At 38.8% G+C, this 19,833-nt stretch overlaps 1 protein-coding gene across 4 annotated transcripts in view; it reads left to right on the top strand.

Annotated features, from left to right (window-relative positions):
* LOC143297461 (serine/threonine-protein kinase Nek10-like) overlaps positions 1-19,833 on the top strand; it is a 52,222-nt gene that overhangs the window by 13,396 nt on the left and 18,993 nt on the right. For all 4 annotated transcript variants that reach the window (XM_076609870.1, XM_076609867.1, XM_076609859.1 and 1 more), the window contains exons 5-22: positions 733-831; positions 1,267-1,393; positions 2,497-2,575; positions 6,371-6,438; positions 7,478-7,557; positions 8,325-8,411; positions 9,186-9,275; positions 11,875-12,009; positions 12,532-12,619; positions 14,508-14,544; positions 14,884-15,044; positions 15,470-15,637; positions 16,282-16,455; positions 16,822-16,963; positions 17,702-17,823; positions 18,207-18,309; positions 18,721-18,799; positions 19,461-19,590. In XM_076609870.1, coding sequence (XP_076465985.1) covers positions 733-831; positions 1,267-1,393; positions 2,497-2,575; positions 6,371-6,438; positions 7,478-7,557; positions 8,325-8,411; positions 9,186-9,275; positions 11,875-12,009; positions 12,532-12,619; positions 14,508-14,544; positions 14,884-15,044; positions 15,470-15,637; positions 16,282-16,455; positions 16,822-16,963; positions 17,702-17,823; positions 18,207-18,309; positions 18,721-18,799; positions 19,461-19,590 — 1,969 coding nt within the window. The remainder of the gene's footprint in view (positions 1-732; positions 832-1,266; positions 1,394-2,496; positions 2,576-6,370; positions 6,439-7,477; positions 7,558-8,324; positions 8,412-9,185; positions 9,276-11,874; positions 12,010-12,531; positions 12,620-14,507; positions 14,545-14,883; positions 15,045-15,469; positions 15,638-16,281; positions 16,456-16,821; positions 16,964-17,701; positions 17,824-18,206; positions 18,310-18,720; positions 18,800-19,460; positions 19,591-19,833) is intronic.

Genomic DNA, 19,833 nt, shown 5'->3' with positions numbered 1-19,833 from the left:
CTGAAAACCAGCTGTGCAGCAGAGCAGCCAGTGGGAATGTGGGGTACTCGTTTTTTCACTGTCATGTGGCATGAACTTTTCAACATTGTCACTGTCAGCAGCAAAATAATTTTCTGCCAAATGCCTTTTAATTAGACTTGCAGGTTACTGTCTCGTATAGCGTGGTCTAGAGTGAGACTGCTAGTTACGATCTGAACTGGTTGAAGAACTCGCCATCATTCAAACTCAAAGTTTAAAAAAAGGTTCTGAAAATTGCTCCAAACCGAGTTGGATCAATAATGAGAAGGATGTTTCAGTACATGTGGCAGGAAGTGCTGAGTAAGTTTGGTGTGTGTTTTTTTTAAGAGTAGCGCAAGTTTGTTAACTCTAATGCTCAAGTCACCGACTGGCGACAGCAGCACTCTCCCTACAAGTTGCCATGTGGCGACTGATGTTCTAGCTGCAAGTCACTGGGCAGCGACTACAGCGACCAAAGGGTTAATGGTATCAATTCTTTTAATGTATTGAATATGGCCCACATTTTGAAACATCTAAGTCAGTGGAAAAGAAATGTCATCAGTATATTTTGTTTGTTGATCGGAGGTCTTGATAACAGTCAAGTCAAGAGTCACTATTAAAATAGGAAATAAATTGCATTGTCACAAAAAAAAGTTATCAGAATGTGTTCTGATTGTCTCTTCTCTTTTCCTAACCATTTGTATTTTATATCAAACCTTTTAATGTTTTTTCCAGTCTACAGTACCAGGGTGAAAGAGATTTCAGCAACCATGTTCACCACAAGCTATTCTGTGATATATTCTCTGGTCTGACAAAGCACCGACTGTGTTCCAAGTAAGTTCATGCCTCATTACTCCAATATTATTTATTGTGTATCCTTGGTCTTTCAGTTTGTCTGTGTGTGGGTATGTGATTATTTTTTCTTTCTTGTGTGTGTGTGTGTGTTTGTGTGTGTGTGTGTGTGTATTTATGTGAGGGAGAGAGGATTTTTTAATGCCTGCATTTGCACACACTTAAAGCAAATTGGGTGGCTAGGCTCAAAACAACACTGCTAAATGATTGCAGCACATGCATCAGCACATACGTCCATGTTGTTTATATCAATAGACCCTCAACATTCATTAGATTGGGTGCTTCTTCGTCATTCCTTGTCTAGACATCTTACCTAATCTAAATGAATATCTCTTCTATTCTTTTGAGTAACATCAACATCTTCTGATTCTTTTTTTTTTTTTCTTCTTTTTTTTTTTCTTTTTTTTTTTTTTACAGGGACTGGCTGAATAAAACGTCACCAGAGAATGTTCTACGGGTCTTGGTGTGTTTACGTGTCTTGATGAGAGATGGGCACTTCCAGAAACTGTTCTTCACTCTGGGTGGTGTCAAGTTCCTCTCAGAGGTATTGTCAGTGAATATTTATGTAGTTTGAATATCAAAGTATACTCAGGGAGATCCTTATAAAGATGAGGTAATAAGTTAATCTGTTGATCTTTACTATAAAGACAAGCCAAAGCTTTGGACAAAGAAATAGGTTCTGTTAGTAAAGTTGTTTGAAAAAAAAGTAAGGAGTTCATGTATAGATTTTAAATGATGTTAAAATTACCTTTAATATATTGAAGATAAAGGATTTTTTAATTGTTCATTTTATTACAAAATTTAGTTACTGCAATCAACATTATTGACTTTTGCAAGCTTTTGATGTTGGTTTTATCATTGGAATGATGTTGCTGAGACTGAACTTTAGTATGGAGATGACTGCATCTAATTTTGGAGGAAAAAGGGGGAGGTGAATATATAAGATTAAGATGGACCATAACTGAAATATTGTATGGGGATAAAGGAATCTGCGTTGAAAAAGTTTTATGTGAAAACAATCATACCAACAGACCAATGTTGGATGTGTCTGTGCACCTTTGTGTGAACAACACACCTTTGTACATATTTCCAGGCTTATGATGGAATCAGATTTACAGAGATTTACAGATATTCATGAATGCAAAGGAATTAATGCATTGAACCTAATGATTAGATGTCTGTGACCCCACAAAGTGTTTGAAAAGAAAATAGAAAAGCAGAAGGAAGAGTATTGAAATTCCAGAAAGAAACTGACTAATGAGTTCGCTGACCAGCAGGCACACTGCTGATTTGATAAAAAATATATTGCCAATAAATCACTGAGTCATGTTGTGGTAAGGGGAGATAACATGTCTTGGCTGACTTTTTGGGTGTGGTTTATTTTTCTGCTTGATTTGTTTGTAAATCTGTTTGTATGCACAGCAGTGGGAAATACTGCATGACTGATTGCATCATGGAAACTAAGATTCAGTTGCTTTTTTTCTCTTTGGTGGTTTGACAGGGGTTTTTTTCCTTTTTTTTTTTTTTTTTGTTGTTGAGAATTCAGAGATGCATGATTATATAACTTGCTCATGTACCTTGAAAATGCAGCATGCTTAACTATGTCATTGAAGACAAAGATGCTAATGCCAAGGCTTATATTTGCAGCATTTTCAAAGTATTACTCAGAGTTACTTGAAATCTTCGGATGGCCCCTACTCCAGGGACATTCTGAAAGAAATGACAAGTAAGAGAATAACTGCTTTCATTGTACTTTTTTTTTCTTTTTAATTTGTGCAAGTATTTTGGTAGTTTGTGTGGTTGTGGATATGTGTTTGTTTGCTTTTTATTATGGTGGTGGTAGGATATTGTTGGTAGTTATATTCTGACATGAATGAAAACATGACGCGTGTGCATGCAGTCAGAAACACATGCACACATGCACGCATGCTTTTTTTTCTCACATGCAAAACATACATACTGTACATAGTATACATGTATGCACATGTGTGTGTGCCGCATGCATTCACATATGATTTGCATACAAGCAAACACACATGCATAAATAAAATACATACGCTCACACATCATAATTATCACACACACACACACTGCTTCTGTTTCACTACAAATAGTAGTCTGGGCATTATTGCTACCATTGTACTATTACGAACTTCCTTAGTTTTTAAAGTTATGTATCAGTGTTATTATGATTTGGCTTTGCCAATAACTGTTTATTTGGAATTCACACAGAGACAGGTAAAAAATTAGCTCTGGTTTCAATGCTTTGAGGGTCTTGGTTCTTCTTTGGGTGCTGGGAAGAAAGCATGCTTATCAATATAAAACTCTTATTTCTGCTTTTGTGTTGTCACTAATTGACTACTATAATTCTCTTCTCATAGGCTGTCCACATAATCTTCTTCAGCGAATTCAAAAACTTCAAAACAATGCTGCCTGTCTGACTCTCAGAGTCCCACGTACTGATTACATTTCTCTCCACCTCCGCACTCTACATTGGCTCCCCATTGAAGCGAGAATTAGATACAATAAATACAAAGTTGCGTGTCTCTGCTGTTCTGCTTTCTACTCCACAGGACCTACCTATCTTTCTTACCTTGTCAGTGTCTACACTCCCTCAAGAAATCTCTGTTCTTCCTCTGACTGTTACCTTTTGAAACTTCCTCATGTCAGTACAAGAACCTATGGTGAACATTCTTTCTTCTTTGCTGCTCCTTACATCTGGAACAACTTTCCTCATCATATCCGTGCATCTGATTCTATCTCTGCTTTTCGCTCATCACTAAAAACTCATATTTTTAAAACCTATCTATAAGCACTCTCAGCTTCTTTGTTCTCCAACACCACCTTGTCAGCTTACTTTGGATGCATGAAAAGTGGGAAAGGGAGAGTGGGGGGGAAGGGTTCTGAGAAAGAGTAGTCATGAATGATTTGTAATTTGTAATATTTTTCTTTCATGTAAAGCGCCCTGAGCTCTTAGACTAGAGAGAAAGGGCGCTATATATAGGGGTGCAAGTCATCCGGCATATGCCGGAAATCCAGCACAGAACATCTTGACTTCATGTAGTTTCCAGCATGGAGAAAATATATTTTGGTAGTTTCCGGCATGGAGAAATTTTGTTTTGGTAGTTTCTGGCATGCATAAATTTGTGTAGCCTGGTCACTCTCTCTGATTTCTCTGTCATGTGTATGTTCGGTGACGTCATTTTGTATGTGACGAAAATCGAGCTGAAAAGAAATATCAGAGAAGTACTCAAATTCAGATTTGTCAAAACCACTGTGCCGTTTACTTGCCCGGGATTGATGTTTTGAAAACTACTGGAGATAAACGTATTGCCTCACTCTCTGGCGATTAAGCGATGAAAAGTGCATTCACCAAACATATTTTGTGACAGCAGAATATTAATAGTCTTTCTGACGAAAAATTACAAGGATGCTGAGTTCCAGACTTGACAACTCTTCCTTTCTTGGGGAAATTTATCAGTCACGGTTGCATTTGATACCGCACTTCCACACACCTGGAAAAGAACAAGAAAAACAAACAAACAAAACAAAAAACGCTCCCACAGTGGCACGATTGACTTTGAGTCTGTTTCTGAAATTACGTCAGCAAGGATGCGGCAATACCCTTCATGGCTGCAGTTTTAGTGTACGTTATTTAGATCTTGGAATTATAGCTGAAGTACCAAAGATTCATTTGCATCACTTGCATGAAATAATTACTGATGTTCAAATCGCTGCTTGTCTCTCATTTTGACATCGGTTATTAGGCCCGCCTGATACTAAGATTCTTCCATAGTTTCTAAGATTCAAGCCCCCAGATTACAGCACTATGGCCGAGTAAAGAAAAACTACGATTTTGCTGATTGTGAAACCTAACACACACACACACACACACACACACACACACACACACAGCAGATGGCAAGAAGTGCCACACATATTAGTCACTGAAGATAAACTTTCATAGCCTTTGACGTCAGTACTTTTTTGGTGTATTGCTGTGAGTACGTCAGTCGATGATGCGGCTACACTTCATGGCTGCATAAGTATACGTTATTTAGATCAGGGATCTATAGCTGATGTTCCATAGATTTGTCTGATTTTCCTGCATGTAGTGTTATGTTTTGCGCTCACCTTGACAGACACCACACATACACAGATAGACATACAAACGCATAGATGTATACACACATTTTACCATTGCTTACATACTTACACAGACACGTACACAAACAGATGTACACGCGTGCATGCACACACACACATGCACACACCATTCACACACCATCCACACACATGGGTGTACACACAAACAGACACGTACGCACATACATACACGTGCACACACACATGCACACAGTGACAGACACCACACATAAGTCATTCGGATGAGACGATAAACCGAGGTCCCGTGTGCAGCATGCACTTAGCGCACGTAAAAGAACCCACGGCAACAAAAGTGTTGTTCCTGGCAAAATTCTGTAGAAAAATCCACTTCGATAGGAAAAACAAATAAAACTGCACGCAGGAAAAAATACAAAAAAAAAAGGGTGGCGCTGTAGTGTAGCGACGCGCTCTCCCAGGAGAGAGCAGCCCGAATTTCACACAGAGAAATCTGTTGTGATAAAAAGAAATACAAATACAAAATAATGATACACAGATGGACACACAAACATATTTTGCCATTGCTCACATACATACACAGACGCATGCACACACACACACACACACACACACATCCACACACTTATACTGGTGTACACACAAACACACACATGCACGCATAAACACACACACACACACACACACACACACCCACACACAGTGCGCGCTCTCAACACACATTCCTTCAGGTACTTTCTTTCCTCAACAGCTCCAGCTGTGCAAGAAGTGATGCTTATGGACAGTTGCTTATTTTTCATTACAATAAGATGCAGGATTGTATTGTATAGTTTGTTTTCATAACGAAAATAATGTGGTTTGTTTTTTGCTTTGAATAGAACTGTAATTGACTTTTGTTTTATTCTGATGCATTATGCTTTTATTTTCTCTTCATTATTAGATCTTTTGCTATGCTGGATACTGCAGTCATCAAACTTAAGGTCCATCCTGTGAGAATTTTCAGCATGGGTGACAGATTTTGTTCTTTAGAATTATGTTTCAGTGTTTATAGGTAAAAATCCCTCCTTTTTTGTCTGCTTCTTGATTTTTCCAGATTTCACCATTATTCTCCCCCAAATAAATAGTACGGTAATTGTGTTCAGGCTTGATGCTCTGTTTTGTTAAGCCCGCATAGTATTTTCAGGCATCAGTGTGGGCAAAAAAAAAAAAATTTCTGGCTTGAGAAGTTCAGTAGGTCAACTGTAGGCACCCCTGTATATATATATATATAGAGAGAGAGAGAGAGAGAGAGAGATCTTAATGAAAATGCATATGTGTGTATGTATCTGATTTGCCCTTGTTCAAGCCATAAAAGTGTAAAAGTGGTCATGTTTTCTTTTTGTTTCCTTGCATGATCCAGACATGTTCCAAAAGTTGTCATCAGTCGAGGAGCAGAGAGAGTGGCTTGTGGCCTGTGATGCCCACAAGGTAAGTGATGTTGGTTTCTTCTATCAGGTAACTGGTGTTGTTTCTTCTGTTAGGTAACTGGTGTTGTTTCTTCTGTTAGGTAACTGGTGTTGTTTCTTCGGTTAGGTAACTGGTGCTGATTCTTCTGTTTGGTAACTGGTGTTGTTTCTTCGGTTAGGTAACTGGTGTTGTTTCTTCCGTTAAGTAACTGGTGCTGGTTTCTTCTGTTTGGTAACTGGTGTTGTTTCTTCCGTTAAGTAACTGGTGCTGGTTTCTTCGGTTAGGTAACTGGTGTTGTTTCTTCGGTTAGGTAACTGGTGTTGTTTCTTCCGTTAAGTAACTGGTGCTGGTTTCTTCTGTTTGGTAACTGGTGTTGTTTCTTCTGTTAGGTAACTGGTGTTGTTTCTTCTGTTTGGTAACTGGTGTTGTTTCTTCAGTTAGGTAACTGGTGTTGTTTCTTCCGTTAAGTAACTGGTGTTGTTTCTTCTGTTAGGTAACTGGTGTTGTTTCTTCGGTTAGGTAACTGGTGCTGATTCTACTGTTTGCCCTGCAGTGACATCAACAGACTCTTGACCAGGATGATTATTTTGTGAACAGTATATTTATCTTCATTGTCCTGTTTATTAGACAGTTGTTGTATATGAAACAATTTTGGCCTGCATAACACCTGTGTGTGAAAAATGCACTTACTTTTTACACACTTCGGAAATGTGTCCAAATGAACAAGTCTGGATAATACATTGATTTATTGTTCCTTTCTCCGAACAGAAAATATATAGTTTTCATTTTAAACATAGTATTTTCAATTTTTGGTTTGTTTTGTTTTTTGTTTGTTGTTTTCATTGGTGACTGTGTTTGTTAGGAGTATTGTTGCAGTTTTTGCTTTCTAAAAAAGAAAAAAGAAATGTGTCGCATGAAATGATGAATAAAAAAAAAGTAAAATTTTCTGTAACTAATACAGCGAAAGGATAATAAATACTTTTTAGCGTAATATGAATTCAGTCAATTTTCTCTATATGTTTTAGTGTTGCATGCAGTGTGATGTGTGGCATGTTTTCAGTCACTGGTGCTTCTGCTGTCGGCCACAGATGTGTTTGTGCTGCACTGCTGTCTGCATGCTCTCATCGGGCTGGCCCAGAGGTGAGGCACCTTTAGCTGCTGCTGTGTTTTTTCCTTCAAGTTTTCTGAAGTGAATTGATTCTTTGGGGTTTTTTTCCCGTTTAAGGTGTAAGAAGTTCAAAATTCCATTATGTTCATGCCATACAAGTAGACATTTTTCTATTGAGGTTTTTTTGTTGTTGTTTTTTTTTTTAATTGTTTGATTGTTTGTTTTTTGTTTTTGTTTTCTTTTTACTGTATTCATGCTATTTGTGTTCTTTTGATTGATTTTCTCATTTCTTTTTATAATTTGAGTCTGTAGATTATACATTACCATTGGTAACATCTCAGGACACCTGTAAATAGTTGTCTCCCTTGGACTGCAAAGGCTTTCCCGCAAGCAACTGATCAGGACAGATTGTGATGCTACTGTCTTACAGAATGACTGAAAGTGAATAGCATATAATCCAGTATAAGAAGAAAACATCACAAGCAGTTATGTTATTATATTGTGAATACACAGAGTTTTGCTTTGTATGATAGACAGTTCTCGTTTTTCACATTCATCTCACATAGCTGCCCTAAAAAAAAAAAAAAAAATCATAGAATAGGTCCAGAGAGCCTTCTTTTATCAGTGACATTTTGGAAGCACCGCTGACTACTCTGACATAAAAGTTCTTAGATTGACTGTCATTAAGGAAATTTTAGAAACATCTTGGATGTGTCCAAAACAATCATGGAATGTATTGTTTGTGACTTGTTTCATTTTTCCATTTAATTTTCTTATGATGTTTTTAAAACATGAACAGCTCCAGACCCCGGCAGCTAATAGGAGAACTGAATTCCATCCATGTGCTTCTGATGATCATTCAAGAGTACGACACCATCTCAAAAAAGTAAATGAACATTGCATGTGTTTTGTGTTTATGTGTGTGTGTATGTGTATATGCATGCATGTGTGTGAGTGTGTTTTCAAGTTTTCACTTGGAAAGAGCACAGAGAGGAGCGACAAAATTAGCCATGACATGAAGAATTACACACAGGATCAAAGACTACTCCTGGGTTTACACTCTCTAAAGCCAAACATTAAAAATGCACCCAGTACTAGCATTTTCAAACAGTCAATTTACAACAGCAAAATGTAAAGAAATGTATGTTATAAGTATGACAAATGATGCAGCATAAGTATATATGTCCTGAGTGGATAAGACAGGACCTGATATTATTTGTTTGCATGAGAAGAAGGGGATGAAAGTATTTTAGGCCTCAGCTGTGAAGCAGGTACCTGTAAACCAGAACCTGAACCTGTTAATTATCAAAGCTAAATACGAATGGATTTTCAAGTACTGAAAATTGAGCAGATATAATGAATTTTTTTTAAATATTTTAATGGCAGGAATTTGGTTTTAGAAAAATCTTCATTATTCACTTTTTGTTTGTTTTGTTTTCCTCATTGTAATTGTTCATGTTTCTTAATTATCCTGTATAAAAAAAAAATATATGTTTCAGTGATGCATGTAACATTCTTCTAATGCAGTCTTCATTAGTTGACTACATCAAAGACATCAAGATGTTGAATAGAAATTAGCTGTGATTAAAGTATTTGCTGCATGATTTGGAATAGTAAAGTTTCAAGACATGCTTTTTAAATTTTAGGATGTGTCTTTCAGACTTGCTGCAAATCTGTTGCGTTTGCTGTGTGTGGCCCCACAGAGCAGAGAAACTATCAAGTCCTACGATGGTATCCCAGTGTTGCTCAGGTAAGCTTGTTTGTGACTTATTTTTACTGGCAGTGATATAGGTGGTTGGATTTCAGTCTATGCATATGTCCCTTAACAATTGTATCCAAATGTACACTTCAACAGATACACACTCACTTTCTGTCTTTCACACATGTATACCTGTAGGCATGCATACAAACACGTTTTGTGTGTTTTTTTGCACAAACACATGCACATATGCACACACACACACATGCACTCACACAATTATACACACACACACATACACACAATCATACACACACACGCACACACGCACGCACGCACGCATTTTTCTATCAGTTTTCTTTGATCAACTTTGGTTGCTTTATTAACAGTTCACATGATTTTTGTTTGTTCGTTTTTTGTTGTTGTTTTTGTGACTGGGCAGCATGTTGGTATGTGGAACAAGACTGTGTTTGTAGGTTTCTCTTCTTTACTTTGAAAAAAAAAAAGTGTTTCTTTTGGTCAGTTTTTGCATTGAGTGCATGAATTGATTTATTTTATTATTTCATCATCTACATTGAATGAGTTTTGTACATGTAAAATGCTTTGAACTCTGTTTGAGAAAAAATGCCCTGAATAAGTGTTCTTTAAGATAGTGATGGTGATTATTATTATTGTAATTATTATTAATGTTGATGTTGTTAATTTTTCTTTGTGTCAGGGGAAATGGGATTAAGCAGGTGTATTTGAAGAGGCGTGTTGATGATGGTGGAGGTGTTGTCTGTCACCAGCAGTGTGTGTGGTGTTGTGTTGCCTGTCAGCAGCAGTGTGTGTGTGGTGTTGTGTTGCTTGTCAGCAGCAGTGTGTGTGGTGTTGTTGTGTTGCCTGTCAGCAGCAGTGTGTGTGGTGTTGTTGTGTTGCCTGTCAGCAGCAGTGTGTGTGGTGTTGTTGTGTTGCCTGTCAGCAGCAGTGTGTGTGGTGTTGTTGTGTTGCCTGTCAGCAGCAGTGTGTGTGGTGTTGCCTGTCAGCAGCAGTGTGTGTGGTGTTGTTGCCTGTCAGCAGCAGTGTGTGTGGTGTTGCTTGTCAGCAGCAGTGTGTGTGGTGTTGTTGTGTTGCCTGTCAGCAGCAGTGTGTGTGGTGTTGCCTGTCAGCAGCAGTGTGTGTGGTGTTGCCTGTCAGCAGCAGTGTGTGTGGTGTTGCCTGTCAGCAGCAGTGTGTGTGGTGTTGCCTGTCAGCAGCAGTGTGTGTTGTGTTGCCTGTCAGCAGCAGTGTGTGTGGTGTTGCCTGTCAGCAGCAGTGTGTGTTGTGTTGCCTGTCAGCAGCAGTGTGTGTGGTGTTGCCTGTCAGCAGCAGTGTGTGTGGTGTTGCCTGTCAGCAGCAGTGTGTGTGGTGTTGCCTGTCAGCAGCAGTGTGTGTGCAGCAGTGTGTGTGGTGTTGCCTGTCAGCAGCAGTGTGTGTGGTGTTGCCTGTCAGTTTGAGTTTCAGTTTCAGTAGCTCAAGGAGGCGTCACTGCGTTTGGACAAATCCATAAACGCTACACCACATCTGCCAAGCAGATGCCTGACCAGCAGCGTAACCCAACGCGCTTAGTCAGGCCTTGAGAGAAAAAAAAATAAAATAAAGAACTACTACTACTACTAATCATAATATGTATGAGGCGCAAAAACTTGTTGAAGTCAACTATAAGCGTACAAAATAAAATGAAATAAAATATATAAATAAATAATAATAATATAATTAAAAAAATAAAATAAAATAGATAAATAAATGAATGAATAATAATAATAGTAATAATAATAATGATAATAATAAGATAAATATATAAATAAAATAAATAAGTAAAAAAAGACAACAATGATGATAAATAAGCAAATAAATGTAAAAAATGCAGACACACATACACACACATATGCATAACAGATGTGCACCAAACATCGTCAGCAGCAGTGTGTGTTGTGTGTGTGGTGTTGCCTGTCAGCAGCAGTGTGTGTGGTGTTGCCTGTCAGCAGCAGTGTGTGTGGTGTTGCCTGTCAGCAGCAGTGTGTGTGGTGTTGTTGCCTGTCAACAGCAGTGTGTGTGTTGTTGCCTGTCAGCAGCAGTGTGTGTGGTGTTGCCTGTCAACAGCAGTGTGTGTGGTGTTGTTGCCTGTCAGCAGCAGTGTGTGTTGTGTTGCCTGTCAGCAGCAGTGTGTGTGTTGTTGCCTGTCAACAGCAGTGTGTGTGTTGTTGCCTGTCAACAGCAGTGTGTGTGGTGTTGTTGCCTGTCAACAGCAGTGTGTGTTGTGTTGCCTGTCAGCAGCAGTGTGTGTTGTGTTGTCTGTCAACAGCAGCAGTGTGTGTGTTGTTGCCTGTCAACAGCAGTGTGTGTGTGGTGTTGTTGCCTGTTAACAGCAGTGTGTGTGGTGTTGTTGCCTGTCAACAGCAGTGTGTGTTGTGTTGCCTGTCAACAGCAGTGTGTGTGTGGTGTTGTTGCCTGTCAGCAGCAGTGTGTGTGTGGTGTTGTTGCCTGTCAACAGCAGTGTGTGTGTGTGTTGCCTGTCAACAGCAGTGTGTGTTGTGTTGCCTGTCAACAGCAGTGTGTGTGTGGTGTTGTTGCCTGTCAGCAGCAGTGTGTGTGTTGTTGCCTGTTAACAGCAGTGTGTGTGGTGTTTCAGCCAGCTGCACGGGGACAACGCCCACCTGCTGTACCACATGGTGTGGTGCCTGGTACAGCTGTGTGAGGACGACCCAGACACCAGTGCCGTCATGAGGCAGATGGGCGCCATCCCTCTTCTGCTGGCTCTGCTGCAGTATGTGCCAGGGTTCTCTCCTCTTTTGTCTTCCTTCTAGGCTGTGGTTGTCTTTCTTTTCTTCTTTTTTTTTTTTCTTTGTGGTTTGCTTTTTTCTAAAAAAAAATACTTCTTTCTCTCTCTCTCTCTTTTTTTTTTCATCTTTTGTTTGATACTTTCCTTTTCACAATGTTTTTCTTTCTAGCACCTGTCTTACTTCCTTGTTTGTTCATTCATTCATTCATTCATTTATTCGTTTATTCATTTATTTATTTATTTACTTACCCATTTATTTACTCATTCATTGATGCATTTATTCATTTAGTTATTTATTTATTGTTCATTTATTAACTCTTTTTTATTGGGAAGGAAGGAAGGGAGGGGGGGTCAGGCTCCTGTTATTGTCTCTGTGCCTCATGTTTAAGCTTATGAGCAGTAATGTGTTACTTCTGTTTCCTGTCAACTTGGAGATGTTTGTCCTAATGGGCTTTCTTTGTTCAGCTACATATGAGATGACAGCTGCATGTTTCATGTGTTGTTCAGAGAGCAGAAGTTTGTGTCGGAAAGAACCGAGGCAAGCAGTGCTGTCTCTAGTGCTGGTACCAATGGGAGGACCTTCTCTCAGGAAGATGTAAGTGCTCTGACCGATGGTTTGTATATGGAGGCTTCATATCCATGTTTTCTGGGTTTGCTTTACTCTCATGCATTCTCACACTGAAAGTATATGAAGACGTACTAACAGAGAGTTTTAAAATGTTTATAAGCACACACACACACATTTTATAAAATTGCAAACACACAGCTGATGATACTGATGCATCCCAGAAGAGTCTTGCACACATGCTCACAAATTGTTTTCACATATATAATGCAGACTTGTTAAGAAATCATAGATTTAGATATGACAGGTTAATTTTGGTTGATTCTTCTCTGTTTATGCACATGTCCTTGCTTATGTTGATTTTGCTTGCTGTTATTGTCAGGAAGATTAGCATCTCCTTTTTTTTGGCTGGATATTAGTGTCTCTTTATTCTTCATTGTTTTATTGTTTTCTGTTTTGCTATTTTGTTAAACTGGTGAAATGAAGTGAGGGAAATCTCAAAGGGGAGTGAGTGATAAATGATGTAACAGAATAGCAGATAGTTTTGGAGTGTTGCTTTTCTGAATTCATATCTGCACATTCATATACCTTTCCAGACAAACCTGTCAGCTGCTGATTATCTTAGCAGGCAGTTTAAAGCTGAGTCAGTCTGAACAGGACTGTTTGAAAAACATGTTATCACCATGGTAGTCTTTATGGTACATCTAATAAGTTTTTAGAATACATGTAAAACTGGAGAAGTGTACAGCTCATTGCTGTGTTATTTTGGACATAACAGAATGACATCAAGCATATGTGTCAGCATAAGTACATCAGTATACAAGCTTTCTGTTCTAAACTTACTTTGGTTTGTGTCCCCGTACTAGGTTTCACTAAACCTGAACCAATTACAGAAAGAGAGCAGGAAAAGCAAGGTAGGGAAACATGCTTTCTGCACTTGCACTGGTGATGCTGTGATTGCCCCATCACTGTGTAGGAATGATTCACTGAATGGCTTTAAGAAAAGTGTTTGGTGCTTGTGGGTTTAGGCTTTTCACAGCATTATCATCTATTGTTATAGAAAACATTCTTTAAAAAAGAAAAGAAATAGAGTACCTGCACGTTTGCTGTGAGGTTTGTTCATGAAGCAGTTTTGTTAGTTATGAAGAAAACAATTTCAGTTTTCTATTTTTCATTCTTTTTCTGCATTTTCATGCACATATATATGAGAGTATATATAGGTTTGTGGGTGTGTACACGTGTGTGGGGATGAGGTGCCTGGGACAGAATGACTGAATGGGTCAGTAAGTTCATATTTCTGCGTCCGTAAGATATCAGCTGCTACAGCAAATGACAGACAACTAAATGTTGACTGATATTTCAGACGTTCATGACAACACCAACAACAACAAAAGAATACAGCTACTTTATGAAATCTCTGATAGAGTTTTTATCAAACATACCTATCATTTAGCCAATCCCATCAGTGGTAAATTTTCTAACAACCTGTCCAAGTTATTGTAAGAGGGCTTCTGCTGTTTGATTTGTTTGTTTACTGTGTGATGAAGTGTTCATGCAGAGACAATGTTTTTGCTGTTATTCACTGGTTAATGTCATGTATAACATTGTAGAGATGCAGAGGCACATACTGCTGTTGTGGCACCTGTTTGGTTAACAGTACATTTATGGACATACTTGCTCTGGCTCTGTTCCTTGTCTTCACATATATCAAAGATGGGAAGATGAGATTGTCAGTGTGCATCACTGAAGTTTTGTGTTTTCTTGTTGATACAATGGTTTTAAACAAATGTTTCTATAGTATTGTTATATATAGTTTTTAAATGTTGAAAAATATATTGCATTTTTAACACCAAAGAGATTTATTTTTATATTAGCCAGGGAAATAGATGTTTTTTTCAGTTTGGTGATTTTGTTTCAGGAGGAACTATTGGAAGACCAGTACCAGCTCAAATCAGGTGAGGTGATTGTCTGATCAGTGGATATGCATTACTAGAGGATTGTGTGTGATATATTGGAACTGCCATTTTTGGACACGATTCAAGATGAGAATTTCATCTTGGATTTAAGGATTCAGAAAATACTGAACAGTAGCGTTTGATAAATCAGAGCGTGGAAATCATCTTCTGCTGGTTTCTTCTTTGTTTATATCTGCTGAAATGTTTCTCTTTCTTAGCAGTGTGGTTTTTGAACACTTTCTCAGTCATTAAGGGACACTCAGTCAGCTACCGTCACCTAGGGCCCAACTGAATCAACTGTGTCAAAGTGTAAAAAGCATTTACATGATTTACTTACAGCCTGCTGTGCAGCTTTGATGGAGCTGGTGATGAACGACTACACCAATGCACAGCAAATCGTACAATCCAACGGAATGTATGTCCTGGGAATGTTGGTGTTGCCTCCGGAGTCAACGCAGGTCGTTAGAGACTCCGGGAAGAAACTTTTCAAGAAACTCCAGGTATGTGTACACTGTTTCTGTTCACACAATTTTAAACAGGAAAGATCTGTTTGCAGGAGAAAAAATTGTATTTCTGAGTCTGCTGTAAGGCATTTTGAAGAAAGCTGTGTCATGCATCTTTTGTCTTTGGCTTTCCAGGTTGCAACTTTCATTTGTACCTTTTTTCTGCCAGTAGTCCCTTACAGTCTGGCATTTAGCCAGCTATATTTTGTTTTGGGGGGACAGTGCATGCTGTGTATTTTTGTTTACTTAAACAAGTCAGTTCTGATGCAGATTAAAACCTGCATATTGTGGTCTTTCACACACACACACACACGCACGCACGCACGCACACACGCACGCACATACACATATGACAGGGGATCAGGATAACTGCCAATACTTAAAAAGACGCTTGAAAAGAGTGTCATTTTGTTTCTTTTCAGATGAATGCGTTCCGCACACTTCGCTTTCTGTTCAGTATGGAACGCAATCGCCGTTTTTTCAAGCAGTTGTTTCCAGCAGACTTGTTTGAGATGTTCATTGATGTGGGCCACTACAACAAAGACCTCAAGGCTTACAAACAAGTGGCAGAGAAAATCAACTCTTTTTCAGTATGTGGCCACATTCCTCTTCTGCTGCTTTTTCTTCTTCTCTCTCTCACATTATTGATGGAAACAAAAATACTATTACATTTGAGAGACAAAAAACATTTTGCATAGTCTGTTACATCAGCTGTCAGTGAGATCTAGCAAGTTATAATCACAGTATGAAAGGAACAGCTATAATGAAAGGAAATAATGTGTTTATATAATAATCATATATTTTTGTGACCAGTTTCTTATGGGAAGAAAAAGCATAAAGAGAATTTCGATAACTCCATTGGGTGCTCAGCTTCCATCAGTTTTCTCTAACTACTCTGGAAGAACATTGTGTCTGAATACCAGAGGCTTACAGTCCTGGTTATTTTTTTGAGAGGAAGAAAACTACATCTGCAAAAAGAAGTTCTTTAGTGTTGGAGAGCTGTTTATTTCTTCTGTGTAAGATATCTCAGATTTCTGTGTAGAACTGCCATGCGTCGAACTTTCCTTGTCACTAACTGTCCTCCTTTTACATAAAGAACATGCACACATGCATGCACACACTCAGTGTCTTTTTCTTCCCTTCCCATCTCTTCCTACTGTGGCAGCTCTTCTCAAGGCATTTTGTCTCCCCCTCACTGACAGCTTAGTCATAAAACAAGCCTGCTGATGTCCAGGTGGATGTGATCGATGAAATCCGGGAACACATTCAAGGCATCAACCAGAGCAAGATTCCAAACCATTACATCGGGGATTATGCTGTCTTTGAGTTGCTGGGCACTGGAGCCTTTGGTTCTGTGCACAAAGTACGACGACGCACCGCCAGGCAGTCTTTCCTAGCCATGAAGGAGGTAGGAGTTGGAGTGTGGTTTCAGGTGGGAGCGTGGATGCAAGTGTGTTAGTAGATTCTATGCTGGTTTGGTGTGTTGGGGAGTGTGTGTGTGTGTGTGTGTGTGTGTGTGTGTGTGTTTGTGTGTGTGTAGATGCAGTTTTTTGTGTGTTTTTTTTTATTATAATCTACATTATTTGCAATGAAAGTTTACATAATCAGAACTCAGATTGATCCTGTCATTCACAGTGACTTTCCGACTATGAGAGAGTCTATGCTATATCTTTTACATTCATTTTTCAGTTCTGTGTTTGCTGTTCCTTCTGTTGTAAGAAAATGTCATCTTTCTGCATGATAATATCAGTCTGGTCTTTGCCTGTGTTGTCAGGTAAACCTTCAGAATGCTGCCTTTGGGAAAAATGCACGTGAGAAACAGCAGAGTGTGGGAGAGATTACCAATGAACTACGCATCATGAAGGAGTCACTGAGGCATCCCAACATTGTGCGTTACCACAGGACATTTGAAGAAAGTGAGTGGTGGTATTGGGGATGTGAGAGTTGGAGAGAGTGTGGATCATGTTTGTGAGTGAGTGAGTTTTGTTAGTTTCAGGATTTGTTGGTGGTATTTTTGATTTTGTACTATTTACAATTGTCTGCTATGACTTGTGTGTGTGCGTGTTTGTGTGTATTGTGTGGGGGGTGGGGGAGGGGGGGAGGTGGATGAATGTTTGGTATCTTGTGTTCAATTTTTCCTTTTTGATATTTACATGTGTGTTCTATCTGTCAACGCCTAGAGCTTATTTTCAAGATCAGGCATAAATGCCCATAATGATAATAATGATAATATATGTTACAGATTAGATGTGTGTTTGTACCAACCATGAGAAAGAGAGGGAAGGGAAGCATGATTGTGCTGTGTGTACGCTTATATATGTGCTTGCAAAAATGTTTGATCAGCCTTTTCCACCATTCCATTCAAAGATGTATAGAGACTGTGGGTTGTATTTTGGGTTGCATTTCTTCATCTTTTTTTGTTGTTGTCTTTTTAAAAAAATAATTTTTATTATATCTACAGGGTGAATCATATCTACTGTTTGCCTTTCACTTTTTCCAGTGACTGTCGTTACTATGTAATAACAAACACATTTGACTTTATGATTTTCATACATTATGTTGCCTGGTGTATGTATTGTCTTATAAATCTAACAGTCATGGCATAAGTTTTCATATATGTATGAACTTTCAGTCATTGCCTTTATGTGCACCAGATGACAAGTTATACATCGTCATGGAGCTCATTGAGGGTGCTACTTTGGCTGACCACTTCAATTCCCTGAAGGAAAAGAAATCACACTTTGAGGAACATCGTATCTGGAACATTTTTCTCCAGGTTTGCAGACATTTGTATGTGTGCATGTCTGTGTGTGTGGAAGCAGGGGAGGGGTGAAGGGGTGGGGAGGTTTGCATGCATGCAAGTGAGTGTATGTACTTTGTTCATACATAGATGTATGTCTGTGCATGTGTTTCCCCATCATATTACTTATCTATGAGATTACTTATCAGTTTTTCATGTCATCACATGCCAGAGGTACAGAGATTACTTATCAGTTTTTCATGTCATCACATGCCAGAGGTACATATACTGGCTGTCTCTATTTTGTTTAACAGTATCAGTGGGTCTGATTTACTTTTCAGTAAAGACTTGTCCCAGGCTGGAGATGTATCAGTAGTTATTATTATTTTCTTTCAGTGACATAAATTGCGTTGTTCCAGATGACGCTGGCTTTGCGCTATTTGCACAAGGAGAAGGGCATAGTGCACCGTGACCTGACACCAAACAACATCATGCTGGGACAAAACGACAAAGTCACCATCAGTAAGTGTATACCTGCTGACAGTAATTGAGAAAGAACAGAACATGTTAATGTATGGTGGTGATCCTTGAGACTTTCATGTCAAATTTTACATGAGCATTGTGCATCTAGTAACAGTATTTGAGACCATATCAAAGTTTTTGTCAATGAGTTTGTATTTGGTGACAGTATATGAAACCCGTCCTAACAAAATCACCATCATTAAGGCTAAATCATCATTGGTAATGTACATCTGGTGATCATATTTCAGATCCTTGAAAGGAAACAGGATTTGAATGAGATATTTCGCTTCCAGTTAAATGTGAAAAAACCTCATCTTTTTTTGTGGGTGACTTGCTAGACTCATTGATTCTGATTATGTAGATATATCATCATTTGCTGTGATTACCCCTGTCTGTGTATTTGTGTTACAGCCGACTTTGGTCTGGCCAAACAGAAGCGCAGTGACTGCAGTAAAATGATGTCCATCGTTGGCACAATCCTGTACTCTTGGTGAGCTCATGTTTTAAGCATGTTTTCTTCAGGTTTTCAAAAGTGTGTTTTAGAATAGAAATATGCATTTGACACATTTTTCTGGCCAATAGAGACACAGGTTTTTGTCACTGAAAAAGTTTATTGAACTGAGCTATTGTCTGTTCATGGTGTTTTTCATTCATTGAACAGTTGTGTCTTATTACACTTTTGTCCCCTTTCTAAACCCACAAGACTATCATGCTCTGTGTTGGCTTTGCTACTTTCAAATTAACTTCTTGAATTCAAAGGAAGATTGATGACAGATTCAGCCAATAATTGTTAAAATATAGATGAAAATGTGCCTGGTCCAGTTTTGTTGTGACCATCCTCCAGGTGATAAGTGATGTCGGCACTGAATATTTTAGGCATTTGGGTCAAGGTGAAATTCACCACACAAACATAATTTTGTCACTTGTGTGTTTTAACTGTTTATGATAAGCAGCCCACTAAATCAGTTTAGATATTCCCAGTCTTTCATTTGTACACAGACATACTTTCATTAGATCTAAAATATTTTGTTGTTGGTGTTTCTTTGTTTTTTTCTTTGTGTGCATGCATAACATTTCAGAAATTGTGCAAAGTGCTGTTCACAGTCTGATATCTTTCTGAAATGTCTCCTTCTCCCCTGTGTCCATTGCAGCCCAGAAATAGTGCAGAACCAGCCGTATGGGGAGAAGGCGGATATCTGGGCACTGGGTTGTATCCTGTACCAGATGGCTGTACTGGACCCTCCCTTCTTCTCCAACAACATGCTCACCTTGGTCAAGAAGGTCACATCATCTTTGGGGGGTTTGGAGAGGGGGGGGGAGGGGTTAATAATATCTACTTGGAAAAGGACACAACCTGTGCAGAATTCTACACATCTATTGAAGTATGCAGTTCAGTGTCATCATTTTGTTTTGTTTTTCTTTTTTGTGTGGTTATTGGGAGAAAGGATGAAGGGTGCAGTGGGGATGTGTGTGTTGCACTGAAGTGAGTCACCATTCTTATCTCAACAGATATGTGGAATTAGG

Source organism: Babylonia areolata, chromosome 2 (assembly GCF_041734735.1).
Source record: "Babylonia areolata isolate BAREFJ2019XMU chromosome 2, ASM4173473v1, whole genome shotgun sequence".
Taxonomy (NCBI): domain Eukaryota; kingdom Metazoa; phylum Mollusca; class Gastropoda; order Neogastropoda; family Buccinidae; genus Babylonia; species Babylonia areolata.
Note: the sequence above shows the minus strand (reverse complement) of the source record. Positions and strands in the feature narration are given on the sequence as shown.